The 19629-nt window shown below is 40.2% G+C and overlaps 1 protein-coding gene across 1 annotated transcript in view; it reads left to right on the top strand.

The window, feature by feature from the left end:
• sim2 (SIM bHLH transcription factor 2) overlaps positions 1 to 18336 on the top strand; it is a 31600-nt gene extending 13264 nt beyond the window's left edge. Inside the window, 10 exon segments of the mRNA XM_042500017.1 lie at positions 1074 to 1163; positions 2383 to 2491; positions 5347 to 5432; positions 10851 to 11050; positions 11368 to 11474; positions 12812 to 12959; positions 13051 to 13204; positions 14584 to 14776; positions 14779 to 14907; positions 17582 to 18336. Of these exon segments, the coding sequence (XP_042355951.1) occupies positions 1074 to 1163; positions 2383 to 2491; positions 5347 to 5432; positions 10851 to 11050; positions 11368 to 11474; positions 12812 to 12959; positions 13051 to 13204; positions 14584 to 14776; positions 14779 to 14907; positions 17582 to 18336 (1971 nt within the window).
• The last annotated feature ends 1293 nt before the right edge of the window (positions 18337 to 19629 follow it).

The raw sequence follows: 19629 nt of genomic DNA, 5'->3' as shown, positions 1-19629 counted from the left end.
TACTGTCTCATTTAAATAAATGGTAATCATCAGGGTTTAGATACAACAGGCCTGCTGAAAATGTGCAGCTGCTCTGCAGTAAAGTATGTGGTCGAGTTTAGACAGAAAGTGGCTGGATAAGAATTTCTAGATCAATTTGGCCTACAAATGCCTCTGTATGTAAAAGGTCTGTATAGTTCAGGCATGTTTTAGTTCAATTTTTTTTTTACAAATGAATTTTTGTACCCCCCACAAAATGAATTTTTGCACACAATGTCTGCCCTTAAATGCTGCATGTGTTAGTCTATGGTTTAGACTAATGACAGGTTTCTTTATTCCAGTCAACGCAACAAATTATACTCTTATTTCTGTAGTCACAAAGGATGCAAAACATCAGCAAAACATCTTTTGGGATATATCAGACATATTCGAATTATGAAAATATATGTAAAATTTATATATGTATTATTCAGAACAAAATTTTCATGCTGCAGAAGTTAACCCCTGAAACCTCAACATGGTACGTAAAAAAATTACTCAACGATGCAGTGGTTTGAAAATGTTCTTAGAAAACAGAGTTGGATAAAAAATGTAAAACTCAAATGTTTAGAGGCTGTAATCAAAATATAATTGAATGATAATAAGTAACACACAGTGAAAATACAAATTAATGAAACTAATGGTTTCATTTTATCAAGTGGGAGAAAATACAAATGAGCTGATGATTATTAATTACAGTGTTCACACTGGGAATTATACATTTTACTGGTAATTTATTTTTATAATTTATTTACAGCCCATTTGTAAAGACAAAAATAGTAATAAACATACACTTGCACATAAACTCCCAGATGTCTTTCTTAATGAAAAATAAAGAGGGTTAATAAAAGTGAGTCAAGGGTAAAAAAAACCCCAGAAACGACTAAATTGCTGAATGGCTCATGCAGAATGGCTGCGTGAGAACAACAGGAGGCAGAGAGCAGGGCCGAAAACCTTCAGAATAATGACACCATACATTCTTAGATCATACTGGCGCACAAATCATTCACATTAGTAACTTGTGCTTAAAAGTAACGTCTTCATGCTTCCTTTAGACTCTGGATGGCTTCGTGTTTGTTGTCGCCTCTGATGGCAAAATCATGTACATCTCTGAAACAGCATCAGTCCACCTCGGCCTGTCCCAGGTAAGACCCTCCTTCTGCATCTCAGTTATACCATAAACAAAGTATAATAGCCGCATGTGACATATAACATGTAAAGTGGACACACGTTTGGGACATAGCAGAGATAAAATAGAACAGTGGCCATAGCGATTTCAGAAAAATACTTGCAAATGAGGAGAAATCTTCACATGCAGAAAACATTCACCAACTTGATGAGGCATGGAAACATTAATTTGACGACACATGCACCGCATTTAGATAAGATCTTCACCAACTGAAGTTGTCGAGATGTCAATGTGATATTTTATTTTGACGTCAATGTGATGTGTTTTATTGTGTCATTTGTTTGATGTTTTACCACTTTTACTTACGTTATAGTGTTGTCAAATTGATGTTTATAGTCTATCGTCAAAAGTGAGGTATGTCAATTTGATGTTTTATTGTGTTGTCAACTTGATGTTTCAGATTTTCAAATGTTTAAGTTTGCTGTCAAGTTAATGTTTTTAGTCTGTTGTTAATTTGATGTGTGAGTCTGTCGTTAGTTAGAAGTTATAGTGTGTTGTCAATATGATGTTTTATTGTGTAGTTTATTTGACATTTTAGTCAGTCATCAATTGGATGTTTTCATTTGTCGTAACTTTGATGTTTCATTGTGTTATTTGACTTTTTAGTCACTAATCAGTTTGATGTTTTAGTGCGTTGTCAAGCTGATGCTTTAGTGTGTCATCAATTCCATATTTTAGTCCGTTGTGATTTAATGCTTTAGTGTGATGTCAAGTTGTTTTATTGTGTTTTGTGTTTTTTTATTGTCTGTTTATTAAGTTTGCATTTTAGTCTGCAGTAAATTTGATGTTTTTTTGTGTCATCAAGTTGATGTTTTAGTGTGTTGTCAAGCTGATTTGATGTTTTATATATATTGAAGTTGGTGAAGATGTCTGAATGGTTCAAAGTGTCGTCAAATATATGTTTTTATGTTTCATTAAATTGATGTTGTCGTGTTGTCAAGGTGTTTTCTAAATGCTGTGAATGTATTGTCAAGTTGGTGTAGTTGTTTCTTCATTTGCATGTGCAGTCCTAATTTGCAGTACGCTGAGCTCTCAGGGCCACTGTAGAATAGTCCTTGATTTATGAATCAATTCAATAGCTTACATTTCTATGTCTAATCTTTACTTTTGGCTGGTTAGTTATGATGTTGTTTATCATTACATGAGCATGTTCGTGAGCAATGTGTGTGCTGCAGGTGGAGCTAACAGGAAACAGTATATTTGAGTACATCCATCCATCAGACCATGATGAGATGACAGCAGTGCTGGGTCTCTGCCAGCCCCCACACCATCACTTCTCTCCAGGTACTACCCCATATTCTCAATTACCAGGCTCTCTCTTACATGTTGTGGTATATCACATTCTGTCAACATACTGAAAACATACTGTATGTTCTCAAATTTATCTTGATGTAATAGAGAACCACTAGTTAAAACAGGCTTCCAGACCTTTTTCTAACTTCTCTTGTCCACGGTTAGTGCAAAGTAAACTATTATATGTGTATTTGGTGTCTTTATAAATTGTCGTAATTTCATCAGTATTACAACAAATCCTGTTAAACATTTTATGACCCCCTGCTGGTGAAAGCAGAGGCCGCAAGCATTATGTTTCCAGGTTGTCTGTCTGTCTCTACTTACATCTGTATGTCCATCTGTTCATCCCATTTTTGTGAATGCAATATCGCAAGAATCCCTCAAGGGAATTTTTTCTAATTCTGCACAAACATCCACTTGGACTAAATGATGAACTAATTTGATTTTTGTGATCAAAGGGCAAAGTTAAAGGTCATTGTGACCTCTCTGTCTCTTTCTAGTTAAGGTTAATATCTCATGGTCAGCTCAAAAGAATTAAAAAAAAATGGCATTCTCTTGAATGTGATATCTCAATAACAACTTTTTTTATTTAACCTTTATTTAACCAGGTAAAGCTTATTGAGATATTAAATCTCTTTTTCAAAAGTGACCTGGCCAAGAGGCAGCAGAATTTTACAGTACATAACATGAGAATTTAAAACATTCATACAATAAATAAAAATAAAGAAAAAAATATATCACTGAGATAAAAAAAAAAAAAAAAAAGGTTTTCCATCTGATTTAAAGACAGTTACAATAGCCAATGCTTTCAAGCTCTTTGGTGCTAAGAAGTTCAACGAAGCTGTCAAGTGGGATCAGGTCTGACAATTTTAATTCAGCTTGCAGGGAGTTCCATGCAGAGGGAGCAGCATAACAAAATGCCTTTTTACCAAGCTCTGTGAGGACATGAGGGACAGTCAGAGTAAGACAGTGGATCTTCTGACAGACAGGGATGACCATTCAGCTTTTTTTGTATAAAGTGCAATGATGCGTCCGATACTTGCATCCAGTGACAAACCTCAAAGCACAATGATACACAGTATCCAGTGAATGTAAACATGTGACTGGTGCTTGCATGTACAGTACAGTACACCATAATCAAGCAAAGGAAGAAAAGTTGCTGATATAAGGCATTTCCTGGCTTCATGAGACTAGCTCAATGGATGTACCCTGGCAAGTTAAAACGGGGAGATTATTTGGCAGCAAAGTAGCCCTGGAAGCAGCATGACCTTAGTCTTGTCCGTATTTAAAACTTAGCTTGAGCCTTTGCAGACGGGCCTGAACAACATCAAAGGCCGAAGAGAGTGAAAGCTGGTACAACAGACGTTGCAAAATAATAAATTATGGTGTCATCTACATAAAAATGATAAAAGGCATCTGACAAATTGCTGCAAAGATCATTTATAGAGATAGAAAACAAAATGGGCTCTAATGCCGACCCTTGTGGTACCCCCTTTGAAACCCTCAGAAATGTTGATGAAGACCCTACCATTTGGACACACTGTATTCTACCCAAAACTTGTGGGAAGTTCAATAATTTGATGGTCAGAGGTCAAGGCTACTGTGACGTTGTGTCTGTCTCATTCTCGTGAAGGCAATATCTCTTAGAATTTGATTGTCAAATTAAAAGGTCAATGTCACTGTGACCTCAAGTTTTTGTAATATTCAAGAATTCACACACTAATTATGACATTTCTCACAATGATGAATAATGATGACATTATGATGAAGTGATGACATTTTATACTCAAAAGGTCAAAGGTCAATTTTACCATGACATCATAATGTTCTACAAAAACACTTTTCTGGCCATTACTGAATGTCATATCTCACAAAATGGCAGACATTTGATCAGATACTGAATTGGTGACACTAATCTGTAAACTGTGCTGACTGTTGCTTGTGCTGCTGGGGAAGATATGTATAAAGCATCCATGTTTTCAGAGACATGGATATAAACTGTGAATACAACTTGACTGATGCACAGAGGCATACAAACACAAGGCGGTAATTCTAGTTTTTCTTACAGTGAGTCACCAAAGCTATCTCTAATCAAAGCATGTTACCCAGCAGTTTCTCTGGAGAGATATTAAGTTTGTTATAGTATACTGCTCGATTTCACCATTCTTTTTAAGTGTTGTAATTCTTAAGAATCACTGGCATTCCCCATTATTTAACTGCAAAAACAATATTCTAGGATCAGTAGAAAGATATTTTAACTGTATTGTAAAAGGACTGTACAGACACAGAGGTGTCTTCCAAATTAACTGTAAATGTAAATGTGGGTCATAGGGTGTTTACAAACATGTAATACAGCTTTTGGAAAGCTGTATGACGTCAGAGAATCTAATCCAATGCACAATTTGTCAAATCAGCGAATATCTCCTAGCTAGCTGTCCATTCTGAAAATACAATTTGGCTCTGTAAATGGGGTAAAAACAAAGTGGCTTAGACTGAGCCAAACAACACTATTCTAGCCATCAGCAACAGGGGGCGTTTGTGCATGTGCACAGGACAGGGAAAAGGCCATGGATGTAAAACGAGAAAGACAGTGGGCGCATGAGGACGGTAAATCTATTTGTTTGTATTTGTTTGGGTTCTGAGTTCAAATATATTAACAATATGCTGACTCCACCTTTAAGGCTGTATTCCAAATGACTCACTGTGCTGAGGGCACACTACAGTAGAGGGTTTTAACTTTTGTCACAGGATAGCAAGATAGTAGATAGTAGATAGTGATAGTAAGGGTAAGAAATGTTATTGTGTTAATGTGAGTAATGTGTCTGTAATGTGTGTTTGTGTGACAGATTATGAAATTGAGCGCTCCTTCTTCTTGAGGATGAAGTGTGTTCTTGCTAAGCGAAATGCAGGACTCACATGTGGAGGATATAAGGTGGGTGCAGCCGCTGGATTGTCATTTACTCCAACACACACGGTAACTAAGAGGGACATCAAGACACAACCGGTCAGTGGACCTCAATGACCTCAAGGAGGCATTAGTTTGTAGATGGACTGAGATGTACAGTGGAGCTAACCCCATTCAAAGATTTATGCTAAAATGTACAGAAAGCCAGTGGAGGAAGGCCATAATCAGGGAAATGTCACTTACGTGTGCCTGGTGAAAGACGAGTGGCAGCGTTTTGAACCATCCGTAAGAGTGAGAGAGAGGCCTGACTGAAGCCAACGTGAAGTGCATTACAGTAGTCCAAATGGGTTGTAATAAAAGCATGAATGAGGTGCTCAAAATCATTAAAAGATGTCTGTCTTGACCTTGGATAAAAGTTTTTATCAGCTGAGGCTTTTATCTCGATTTTAAACTCGACAGGTTGACAAATAACATAATTTGTCAACTTGTCAAGTTTAAAATCAATGTCCATTTTGACGCCAAGATTGGTAACCATGGGCTGAACATACTGTATGGCTGCAAGGAGGCTAGGTCTGTAGAGGAAGTATCACAGGCACCACTGGGTCTAAACACCATGATTTCGGTTTTACTTTGATTGAAATTTAGAACGTTTAAGGCCTGATGTTCTTCATACACTCCAGCAATAGTTTCAGGGAGTTTGCATCATAAGTTAAGACTGTTAGGGATAACTTACAGTCCCAGCTGGCAACGACATACCTGGCTCACCTTCCCATCAGGGGCTCCTGCTGCCCATCACAAAAAAACAGTGGCATTTCAGTTATGCTAGCCTGAGCATGGTCCCACTATCTTATAAACCCTCTAAAAAATGCTGATGTAGCAGGTGAGCACACAAACACGACACAGGAATTTGTAAGCGTCTTCCTGCTTTATCATGTTATGACAGAGGAAAAAAAAACAACTTTGGGCCTTAGCAAAAGTGGCAAAATGGGGGCAAGTGGTAGGAAGCAAAAGTTATAAATTTTCCGACAACGCCACCTAGGGGAAGTTCACGCCCAGGAAATTTAGACACTCTGGTAATCAACAACTCTAAATAAACAGCAGTAACTCTACAATAAACATGAAAGGTCACACAGGTTCGAAAAATCACAGAGCATGTGGTTCCAAAAATACACAATAATTTATTAATAACTTTTTCTAAAAACAAAGATCAGACAGTAAATAGTAAAATACCTATATGCTGAAATATGAATAGGGGGTGTTATGGCACAGTCAGTTTGTAACTTCAACCACCGGGAGCAGGGCTGTTGGCTTACCAATGAGGAGGACTAGCTGAGGGGGAGGGGGAGGGGTCCTGATGCTACACACCACATGTGAAAAACCACACACCACCTGGATAACACCTTAGTGCACTATTGCAAATGGGAGTGAAGGGACCACCACAGAAGGTAATAGCCAGCCACTCGCTCAGGCCCAACAGCTCCTGTCCAATGAGAAAAGAGACGTGGAGTTAGTGATAAGCTAGTAGTGTGGGGGGGCACAAAATGAAGACAGATACTCATTACATAAACAAAACGTCACTTCAACACCAGCTTGCAGCTTGAGCCCAAAATGTCTTCTTACACACAGGCACACACACAACAGTTTGCTAAATTACACTAAAAAAACACACACAATTTATCAATTGCACAGATAGCAGGTAATCAGTTCAATCCTGCAGTCTAACAATCACCCACTGAGATTAACCAAATTAACCAACCTTCCTGATATGTCCCTTTAATGACTGGGATGCTTAATTCATATCATCATCTGTGCTGGGTAAACGTGGTCCAGCCATGACGTGGGTGATTCACCAGCCAAGCACCTTACAGAGCATGTGTGCACATGGAGGAAAATGTCATATGGTGAAAAACAGCGGAGACAGAACAGCAGTAGACCAGAGATCAGAGGCTCGGTTTGACAATGAGCCTCCCGTCCCGATGTGTAGCCTGGCCAGAAATGGAGGCGCAGGTTCCCAGTCAACAATGCACCCGCTGGTCGTGCCACTCTTTCCGGCGACCAGCAGCAGCCAACAACCACTCATGGGCCCCCTCAAACAACACTTTTTCACAAGCCTGGTCTGATGCTCGGCCACCCAGTCCTGAACTTTCCCTGGCACAGGGTCCTGGACTCGACCCGAGAGAAAGTCAGCCGGAAGTCTGGGCTCTTAACCGAACATGAGAAAGAAAGGAGACTGCCCTGTGACCTGATGAGGTGTGGTGTTGTAACAGAAGAACACTTGGGGAAGACAGGAGGCCCAGTCCTGTTTCCATGATGTTGGCAGAGTACGCAGGAGGTTGTGGAGGGTTCGATTAAACCACTCACACTGTCCATTGCCTGCAGGATGGTATGGTGTGGTACGAGACTTCTCTCCCTCATACAAGCAACAGACCTGTTGGATCAAGAAGCTCTCAAAACTCCGACCTTGGTCAGAGTGAATGTGACTTGGCACACCAAACCTGAAAAACTATTAATTCAGCAGGACCTGAGCCACAGTAGAAGCACGCTGATCCCGAGTCGATATAGCTAGTGTACTTGTGGAACACGTCCATCAACACTAGGACGTTCTCCAACCCATTCTGGGAGGGCTCCAGCATTGGAAATCGATGGCCACGATTTCATTCAGCCTGGATGCGAGGAAATGGCCCATGAAACTATGTGGCACTGGACCAGAATCCTTTGCAACCTGGCAATGTTCACATTGACGAACCCACTGCATTATATCCAAGCACATCCCTGGCCAATAACAGCACTGTCGCACCAGATCTGTTGTTCAGTTAATGCCCTGGTGGCCGTGTGCCTGATGGAGTTGCATCAGTGTTTCCTATTTTAGAACAGCAGGCAGGATGAGTTGGAGATTTTCCTCTCCCCCATCCTCTCTACCAGGCTGTCCCCACTGGTGCAAAAGCACCAAGGCTGGTCTGGAGACCTGCCGCCTTTCTTCTGGTGATGGCCGAACTTGCCTTCGTGAAAAGACAAAAACCTACTTTCGGAGTGAATCAGCCTCCTGCAAGGTGCGCATGTTGGAGAGTGGGACAGCACAGCAGACACAATGGACTGGGTCACTGACACCACTGAGTCCGGGCGACAACCTCGCTGTATGGTAACTGGGACCAACGTGCCAGGTAGAGCCTGTTCGGCCAAGCTGTGGCCCGACATGTACTGGCAGGAAAGTTCATCTGCATTCCTACTGCTGCGACCTGACAGTTATTTAATGTCGAAGTCAAAGGCAGCAAGTTAGGCTGCCTAACGGTGCTCAGTTGCTCCCAGTTTGGCTGATTGAAGATGGCTTAATGGATTCTTCTCAGTGAAGACCACAAATTTATGCTCTAACAGATACTCTCGGAATTTCTCTGTCATTGCCCACTTGAGGGCTAGAAATTCCAATTTCATGGAACTGTAATTGGCCATGTTGCGTTCATTTGGTCAGAGACCTCGGCTGGCATAAGTTACAGGCCTAATCACACCCTCGGCCTCCTGAGACAGGACCATTCCGAGACCACCATGGCTCGCATCAACCTCCAAGATGAAGGGGCGTGAAAAGTCTGCATAGGCCAGCACCAGGGCGGAGACCAGTTTTGCCTTTAAGACCTCAAAGCTGTCTTGCATTGTGGTGTCCATACAGAATCCAGATCTTGTGTCAGCCCTCATTTTGACGTACAGCCCGCAAGCTCTGCCACCAACTTATGCAGAGGGCCTGCCAGCTTGGCAAACCCTTCCACAAAGCGCCTGTAGTAGCTGGCAAACCCCAAAAAAGAATGCAACTCTGACACGTGGCAAGCACGCTGCCACTGGGCAACTGCCTCGATCTTTGCAAGGTTGGTGAACACACCCTCCCCAGAGGTGAAGTGCCCTAGGTAGCTGACCTCTTTCTGAAAGAAAACACACTTTTCCAGTTTTACTTTCAAACCTTCCTTTTGCAGCTGACCAAGGACCCCTTCCAGTCGCTGCAAGTGCTGGGGGATGGAAGAAGAAAAGACAATGATGTCATCCAAGTATAGAAGCAGGGACTGACACTGCTGGTCCCCAAACATCCTCTACATCAACTGCTGACAGGTGCTTGGGGCGTTACAAAGCCCAAATAGCATCTGGAAGGCTGTTTTAGGCTTGTCCTGCTCAGTCACTGGAACCTAGTTATACCCACTGGCTAAGTCCAGGGTGGAAAACCAACAGGCGCCAGAAAAGGGCATCATGACAGTGCAAGGAAAGGGAAACAAGTCCTTCCTAGTCTTGCTGTTCAGGAGACAGTAGTCCACACAAGCATAGACTATCATCCTTTTTCCTGACCAATACAATCGGGGAGGTGTAGGGGCTACTGCTCTCTCTGATCACTTGAGCCTCCACAAGCTGGTTGATGTGGGCCTTGGCTTCCTCATATTCCAATGGAGGAATACGCCTGTATCTCTGTCGAACTGGCACGTTGTCAAGCAGAGGGATGTCATGTGAGATGAGGTTTGTGCAACCCTTGTGACAGAAATTACCTTTTTTGTTTAGGGCCAAGTTAAGTCTGCTGTGAAGCAGAACTACAGTTCAAATACCTGAGTTTGTTATTAATAATAATGATACTACTACTACTACTACTACTACAACACAAATAAAGGCCTGCTACACACAAAGTTACTACACACTTGGTGAGATTCTACACAATTCAATCATTCAGTTCATTTTACTGAAACCGTGAACACCAAAATACAACAACATTATCAGCATAGTAACTGAGAAAGATGCAAAAAATAGAGATTAGCAGATGGAGAGGACTATTTTATAAAAAAAAAAAAAAAAAAGCTAGGGGAAAATATCCAGTGAACTGTATTCAGAATTATACATTTAAAATTGTTTTAAAGAATATTAGAATTTTAAGATGTTTTTTTTTTCCAGGTCATTTCTTGCTTTGCTTTGCTTTGCTTTTTTGTTTTACTTTCTTGTGGGTTTTTTTGTTTTGTTTTTGTTTGTTTGTTTTTTGGCAAATTTTCAGGTTATTTTCTTGTACTTTTTTACAGATTTCTTGCTAACCTCTGGGTCATTTCTTCTTTTCTCAAACTTCTTCCCATGTTTTGAATAAAATAAAGCCAATTTGCCCAGGTTTCAAAAGATTAAATAAATAATTAGATTTTATTTCCATCTTTGCTGAGCAACAGTTTTGGATAGAAAGTTATTAAAAGACTATCCTATATAGACACCTCTTTCAATATAAGCCTGTTGAATTCAGTGATTTAAGCAAATAAAAGCCTGGTCTCATACTTGAAGTTTTACGGTAATGATAATTGTAGTAGTGGTAGCTACACAGTGTAGGGAGCACTGAGTGACCTGCAAATAGGGTGCTGTTTGTTCAGGAAAATATCAGGCTCAACTATTTGAATTCCTATGAAAATGTATATGTCATGTGACACTGGTGCTGTGGATTCGCAGGTCATCCACTGCAGCGGCTACCTGAAAGTGCGTCAGTACATGATGGACATGGCGCTGTATGAATCCAGTTATCAGACTGTGGGCTTGATAGCAGTCGGTCACTCCTTGCCTCCCAGTGGTATCACCGAGATCAAACTACACAGCAACATGTTCATGTTCCGAGCCAGCCTGGACCTGAAACTCATTTTCCTGGACACAAGGTAGGAGAGACACTTGACTGAGCGGGTGGACAGAGAGGTGAAAGCCATAATCCCTGTGTAGAATATAAAATCATTTAAAAAATCACAAATCATTGACAGAAAAAAAAAATTGTTATAACAAATACAGTTTTACCACTATACATGCAACAGAAATCATGTTAGAAGGATATAAAAATGTGTACACAGTCTGTACAGAATTGTTGGTTGATTTAAAATGTGAGTGCTGCTGGATTGTTAACTGACCTGTGATGCACACTGATGTCACAATCAGCCTCTGACAGTTGCCTTGTGTCCTCTCTCCTGTGTGCTGGAGTCAGGGTGGCAGAGCTGACTGGATATGAGCCTCAGGACCTGATAGAGAAGACTCTGTACCACCATGTCCACGCCTGTGATGTTTTCCATCTACGTTACGCTCATCATTTATGTGAGTCCTTGAAGTCCGTAGTCAGACATGGGAGGGTATATCCAAAAAAAATCTGTTGTTGCAGGTGTTAGGTACACTGGTTCAAAGTTACAGCCTGGTTCAAAGTTACAGTCCATTGAGAAAGGTTTCTTCTGTTTCTGTGAATGACTGGTTCACAGTGCTGATTATAAAAAGAGGCGTCTGCGGTGTGATTCTGAGAGGCTGAAGTCAGATTTGACAAATTGGGCCTCATGCAAGAAAATTTTCTCTTATTTTTTTCTCATATCCAGGATTTGCTCTTATTTTGTAAGTACCCACTGATTTTTGGGATTCTCTAATATTTTCTTATTTTTGCTCTTCTTTTACATTAGAGAAAATTTTACGAGTGGTCCAGAAATAAGAGACCACATTTTGTTGGAGGAAATATAAGTGAGGAACATGTAAAAAACATGAATACCATTTAATCAAATTTAGAAAATGTTTTAGAGTAATTACAGTCACTGGATTATTAAATTTCAGGGCTAAAGACATACTGCTATTGATCCCAGTTACTGTAATTTTAGTTACTGTGTGTCCCTCTGCTGACCAGAGCTGAAAAATGATGAACAGTACATTTAGTCAAGTACTGTACTTAAGTACAAATCTGATGAACTTTTACATTACTTGAGTATTTAAATCTCAATCCTTTCTACTCCACTACTTCTACTATTATTAGATAACTACTTTACAAATTAAGAATTTGTACAAGTGCAGCCGAAACAATTAGTTAGTTATTTAGACAATAAATTGGCAAATATTTTTATAATCGTGTCAGTCTTTTTTTATTAAAAAACATTTCATGTTTACAGGTGCTTATATAAACCGTGCGTATGAGGACTCCATGCTTTTCCTTTTAATTATTTTAATTATTTGATTCATTAAATTTATTTTAAACCTCTTTACATGCATACATTTCTTTAATACATTAATACATTTCCCTGAAATCACCTTTACTCTGTTTAAGTCTATTTAACAGTAGGCCTACATCAATTTCACTACTGCAGAAGTTATTCTTCTGGTTTCAGCCTTTTTCTGTCTCCAGTGCCAGAGTCTCTGCACACAACACTAAACCTGCCCTTATACAGTACAGTGTTTAGGGGGCATTACCTGTGCTAACAGGTGACTTATGATCAGTAGGATTCAGCATAACTGGTCAGAGTAGATGTGGATGGTGGTGATGGATGAATGTTTGGTGCATCTGGAGATGACTTCTCTTATATTTTCTCTTACCAGAAAGAGAAAATATGAGAGAAGTTTAAGAAGATGTTGTTTCATGAGACCCAATGTTTCTTTGGTCCTGGTCTTTGTTTTGTCTGTAGTACTGGTGAAGGGGCAGGTAACCACCTGGGATTATCGCATGCTATCAAAACATGGAGGCTGGGTGTGGGTGCAGAGCTACGCCACCATCGTCCACAACAGCCGCTCCTCCAGACCTCACTGCATTGTCAGTGTCAACTACGTCCTCACGTGAGTAGGCGCCTCTCCCATCTTGTTCTCCCTGTAAAACCTCCAGTGGAGCTACTACAAAGACACACAGTGTCTTCCTGTTTGTACACAGTGACATCGAACGTAAGGAGCTGCAGTTATCTGAAGACCAGAGTCGAGCATCTAAACCCGGTCTCAGTCCTACTTCCTCTCAAGACCAGCGCAAACAACTCAGGGCCAAAGCAGTCAAGATGAAGAGCAAACTGAGAGCAGCCCCGTACCCTGAGGTGGGACCTGCATTGGGCTCTCTGACTAAACAAAAGGTGAATGCTTTCCTACAGTTATGATTAAAAAATTATTTAATTCCTCCATCTGAAAGAAATAACAAATAATAAATAACATCTTAACCCTCAGGGCCCACTTTAATATTAAACATACTTGTATCACTGCACACAAAATGCACTTTTTAAAAATCAAGCTTTAAAAAATCTTAGACATTATTAATTTTTTATATTTTCATTTATTTTAGATTTATGTTTTATTGATTGATTTTATTAGCTGTACAGCACTTTGACTGAAAGCGCTTTATAAATAAAGTTATTATTATTATTATTATTATTATTATTATTATTATTATTATTTGATATTTTAGCAGCAGCAGTCCTAATCATAAATTTAAAATGTATTAATTTTCAGAATTTTAACCCTTTAAGTGCCACATTTTTGTCATGATGCCACTATGTTTTTAGAGGGAAAAATACACACAAATTATACATTATTTTTAATGTATTACATACTAAGTAGATTTTTTTTATTACCACAGCCTGGAATATGTCAATGACTAGCAGCAACATTTACTTTATAAATTATCATTTTTTGCGCAGTGTCAAATACTGACACTCATACCGCTCTGCACACAAAATGCACTTTTCAAATTCAGGCTATAAAAAATATACACCATTAATATGACTTTCTATTTTCATTGGGATTATTTTTTCATCAAACATCAGTCCTAATCATAACTATCAAGAATTCATTAATTTAAAAAACGTGTAAATGCCAGGTTTTCGTCATGATATCGCTATGTTTTAAGATTTAAAAAAAATAAATAAATACAGTAAGTTTTTTTTTTATCACAGCCTGGGATATGTCAGTGATTTGCAGCAACATTGATTGTGACAGTGCATCCACCCAGTGGAAATAGCATGTATTTTCTCCATATTCCAAATATGGTAAAACTGAAGTCATCAGGTGGAAAAATAAAATAAAATTGACAAATTCCAAGGCAAAAGTCCAAAATGACACCTAGCAGTAATACAGTGCATCCTTTTATGATTTGATTGCTGTAGGATCAAAAATGTCAGTTTGAATGGGTTTCTATGGAGCATTTTTTGCACTTAACAGTATTTAAACTTATTGTAGGAGCTGAGCTGAAAATTCACAGATTAAACAAAAATATACAATCTTGACAACATTTTTGCCATATGAACACAGCCAAAATTATCAAAGACTGAAGAATGAAAAGTGCTTAAAATGCACTAAACAGTCCCTAAGGTTAAACATGTTATCAGATCTCAGATCGGATTCAGTTAAGATCTGCTGCAAACACAGTGTTTGTGTGTTGTTAGTAACCTCTCTGTGCTGGTGTGTGTGTTCTCATGGATAGCAGCAGACTGCAAGCCTCCTCCAGCCAGGCTGCTCGAGCTGCTCCCCACAGAGGGGGCCATGGAAGGACAGATCCCCATACCCCCTGACCCCCTGCAGGGAAAAGAGTTCCAGCGTGAGCCCTGAAGCAGGCCAGGTGACCTGCGGACCCACATACAACCTGACCCTCCACTATCCCTACAATCGCCGGCACCTGGTGCTCAGAGCCCGCTGCCCGGCTCCAGTCCATCCTCTCAGCTGGCTCAGCACATCATTGGCTCTCTGCACAGCCGGGGGTCTGTTGAGTGGAACATCAGCAGGCCCCCAGCACCCAACAAATACACAGGTACACTCCTTATCGCTGGGCATTTTTGTGGAATTTTGTCATAACTAGCAAGTTGATTTATGGCCAAAAACTTGTTTTGTGAGCTCACGGTGACCTTGACCATAAACTAAAGAGCATCCAGAGTTCATTGTTGAGTCAAAGGGAACATTTGTGCCATAGTTCAGGAAATTCCTTCAAAGACTTTCTTTACATATGGCAGTCATGAGAATGAGATGGATGCAAGGTCACAGTGACCTTGACCTTTAACCATGAAAATCTAAAGTGGACGTTTGTAAAGTGTGAAGATATTTCCTCAGTGCTTTCTGGAGGTATAAGATGGACGTATGGTCACAGTGACCTTTAACTTTGACCACCAATTTTTATTGAGTTAATCTTGAGACTTGGTCTGCAACAGTGTTTGGGAGGATGAATCGTGTCAGGTGGGATCCACATGAATGCCAGGACCCAAGGTTCCCCAGCAGAATATTGCACTGTGACAAAATGGTCAAAGTTATCCACTTCACCTGCCACCTAAATACTCTGGCTGCCCACCTGTGTAGGGATAACCCAGCTAGCAAGAAACATTCTGCAAGTCACAGTAACATTTACTAAAACATTGTATTGAACCATTGTCCGAAAGTTTTTAGAAACGAACCATTGCTAGCTGGGAAGGTATTGTTTATTGCAGCTATTTATTTTGAGAATCTGTATTGAGTTGTGTAGGTTTGATATGTTCCATGTCATGATTCCTCCTGAGTCTCTGTCTTGAATGATACTAGATCATTTCTGGGATGGGGCAATAACCTCTAGACCATGTTTATGATAGCATCATGCTATCATTACTATTTATACTATCAAGAAAATCAGAAGTTCTGCTCTTCAGTCCAAAGACTGAAGAGTAAAGACCTTATTCAGCTCTGACATGTGATCTGGTACAGGCCGAGGGTCTGGTCTGAGCAGTAGTCTTCATCATCTGCTGTGGAAGGAGAGGGTCTCTGGGTGTGGGCTGTAGGAGGCTGTGGATGGGAGCAGTGAGGTGGCGCTCTCTGGGGTCTGTGCTGATGGGGTGTGGGTTTCTTCTGGGGGGGACATCCTTGAGAGTCTTGGCAAACACTCCATCTCTGTCAGTGTGCAGCCCGTCATACAAGTGCCCCACAGCCGATGGGGGGTGGATGTTGAAACGTTGGGTAGAGCAGTTTTGTGGTTTTCCGCCTCAACCCTTCGAAACACATTTAGACGCCTTTCACAAGCTCTTTGACCCTTTGATATCTGAGCAAATGGCTTTGATTTTCTTTCAAGAACACGGGGAAAAAAGCAGTGAACAACTTGGCAAGAAATGTCCCACAAACTGCAAGAAAATAGTAAAAGGTGTCAAGAAAATTACCCAAATATTAGTTTTAAAAAAGAGGGGAGGATTATTAGAAAATTGTCAAAAAAAGGGAAAACTACATTTCATTTATAATAATTATATATTTAAAATTATGTCACAGACACTAAATAAAATAAATATATATATTGAGAGAGAGAGGAGACTGGAGCGCTGCTGGTGTCCCTCAAACCACCGGTGCTCATGGAAGGGAAAAATGTCCAAAATAAGAGGAAAACTTTTGGCCAAAAAAAAGAAGTAGGTAGGTTTGAAAAATTTTTCAAACCTACTTGAGTGCCTGGACTTGGATTTTTTTTTTTGTGCCATTTTCTTTTTTTTGGCCAAAAGTTTTCCTCTTATTTTAAATATATATATTATTTGATTTTTGGCACTTTTTTAGGTCATAGGTTATCTTGTTTGTTTTTGTTTTTTTCATTTTTTTAATTTATTTATTTATTTTAGCTTATTGTCAGTTTTTTTTTCTTGTAACTTTTCACTAGTGTCTTGCTCATTTTGGGGCCATTTCTTGTTAAGTTGCCGAATGCCTTCTTCCCATGTTTTTTTAAAAAGACATCAGGCCATTTTGCTCAGGTTTCAAAGGGTTAATGAAGAGCATGGCACAGCTTTTTCTCTTTTTGTCTCATCCAGATGGTCACAAATGGTCTGAATTAAGGAATGCACAACAGACTGTAGGCACTAGAAAATTATCATGCCTTTATTGTTATTAAAATTATAAGTTTGTTCTCAAAATATTAGAACTCTATTCTTAACACAGATATGAGGGATACGTTTTAAATATGCAGTTTTGCACATGGACAGAAATCTTACTGAAAAACGTGAGCTAGTCCAGGGGTTTGTGAATGAATTAAAATAAATTAATTTATCATTGATATGAATAGGTGCCACATGCACATTTAAAGAGCTTAGATTCTCAAATATAAAACATAAGTGGAACTGCATGAGAAAAAAATATTTGAGAGCAATACAAAATGCCTAGGAGCCTTACTGCATTTTATTCCATTATAGCCTATTCTTATACTTTGAATCCTCATTTTGAATAAACTGTTTTTCTTTACTTTAATAAAGACATCCCAGAATGCAGGAAATGAAGTGTTCATTGCTCTACATTTTAAAGGAAATGGACATTAACATCAAACCACAACTTAAAGGATGTATTTCTTCAGATATCTTTAGAGCAGTTTCATGAACACAATAACTGACATGTTATCAAATATATGTGTGTGGACACTGTCCTTCTGATGCTGCGCTCTCTCTTTCAGCAGACGTTGTGTTGTAGTTTGACTTTGTGCACATTGTTTCTGTCATCAGGCCCAGTGCCGGCAGCGGGCCACAGGTACCCTGATGAGCTCTACTACGACTGTTCCAGCAGCACAGACCCAGCTCCTGCCAGCAGGCTAAAGGAAGAACCCTATGAACATTACACACTTGTCCCTAGTGATGTGTCGGAGGTTTGTCCACATCCTCGTCTTCATGCCACCAAGGACAGTAAGCCTTTAATCCAGGACATCCAACAGAATACAAGAGGTGCTGAGGGCCCGCGAGGTGAGCAGGCCCTTGCCTGCTCTCTGCTCAGTGGCCTGGTGCTGGGTAAAACTGAGCAGGGTGGCTCGCTGCACGGTGCAGCCCAGCCTCTCCCTGTGCACGTGGCTCTGGAGCAGAGGAGGAGGCTGTGTATGATGGAGGCTCCCTACAGCCACCCAGCTACAGGATATCCACAATCAGCTGAGGGCCCTCAGCAGCACGGGGCCACTGCAGAGCTGCAGCCCAGGTCTGCTGAGGAGGAGCGCAGGATGCTGATAGGTATGGGGGTTGGGTTGGGACTTCCAGCCCAATCTCCGTATATGTCTTTGAACTTTCATAAAGTGTGGGGCAAGCACACTTCAATCAGAGCCCCCTCTTTAACCCCCCTGAGCCACCTCACAGACAGCCACAGTTACAACGGGAAAGAAACAGCCGCTTACATCTGTAACAGCCAGAGCCCCAGTTCCGGCTCCTCGCCTGAGAGCCACAGAGACATCCCACATTACATCGGCACCTCTGTTATTATCACCAACGAGAGGTGACCCCCAACAGGAGCTCAGAGGAGCCACAACTCTGAGAGCCTCACAGGCTGCGAGCAGGGTCACAGCACTCTCCTGCTGCAGAGGAGTTTGTTAAGCAGTAGAACATCATGTAGCTGGAAACCTTTTTCAACCATATTGTCCTTCATATAAAAGATAAAAAAAAAATTGTTAGGAGTCAAGAGAGGCTCAAGAGTTTCTGAAGCAGAGGAAGGAAACTCTTGAGCCTCTCTTGACTCTACAGCTTCCGCTGTCATTTTATTAAGTTTTTCTTTTAGCATTATAATTCCTCATCCCAAAGCCAAACTTAGAGCCTCATCATTATATATGATTTGAGCCTCATTTTGTTCTCAAAGAAAACAGTGAGGGGTTTTATTTATTTAAATTGTCACACATGGAAATGCGTTGTTGCACTTGGGGCCATATTCACAAATCTTCCAAGTACCAAAAGTTTCTCTTAGTGATGAAATTTTATGAAAATTCTTAAAATTATGATGTTTTCTAAGAATTTTCCTTTAAATTTAAGACTAGGTTCTGGTAAAGATAAAAGTTATTCACAAGGCATCTTAGCCCTTAAGAGAGCTGGTAAGGTAAAAAAAAAAATTGTTAGGAGTCAAGAGAGGCTCAAGAGTTTCTGAAGCAGAGGAAGGAAACTGCAGAAAGACAAAAAGGGTTGGAGAAATTCTTTTAAAATGCTGGATAATAGAAAGAAAATTAGATGACAGGAAATGGGTTTCCATTAACTCTCACATGTGCAAGTTGTAATTGCAAATATGAAATACTTCTAATGGAAACATGTCGATTTTGAAAACACTCATTTAACGCAAAAAAAAAAAAATCTGCTTGCATGAGGTGGTATTTCAGGTGATTTGAAAAGGCCCTATTTTGCAAAACTGCTATGAAACACTTTTTAGTCTTTTCTAGGTCACATGATGCTACTGCTATGTCCTTGTCAGTAGGAACTGGCTCCCTCATGGTGCAGCAGGTACTACAAGAGGTGTTCTTGCATCACATAACTCTTCAAAAGTTGAGTGGATCATCCGGAAAATTTAAATCCACAGTTCCTCTGTGAAATCGTGGACTATCACCTCCCAGAAATCCCTCATACGTGGCCAATCCCACATATAAGGGGCTTGTCTTTCCATTATGGCTCCATAACAAGCCTGTGTGGCCTTGATTGTAAATAATGACGGCCAGTGTGGTGGCTGCAATAGAAATAAAGCTGCTAATGTTTTGAACATCCATCGTCATGCTTCTTGGAATGTTATCAGGAGAGGAGAAGCTGCAGAACAAGTC

The sequence above is a fragment of the Plectropomus leopardus genome, chromosome 13, assembly GCF_008729295.1.
Source record: "Plectropomus leopardus isolate mb chromosome 13, YSFRI_Pleo_2.0, whole genome shotgun sequence".
Taxonomy (NCBI): Eukaryota; Metazoa; Chordata; class Actinopteri; order Perciformes; family Serranidae; genus Plectropomus; species Plectropomus leopardus.
Note: the sequence above shows the minus strand (reverse complement) of the source record. Positions and strands in the feature narration are given on the sequence as shown.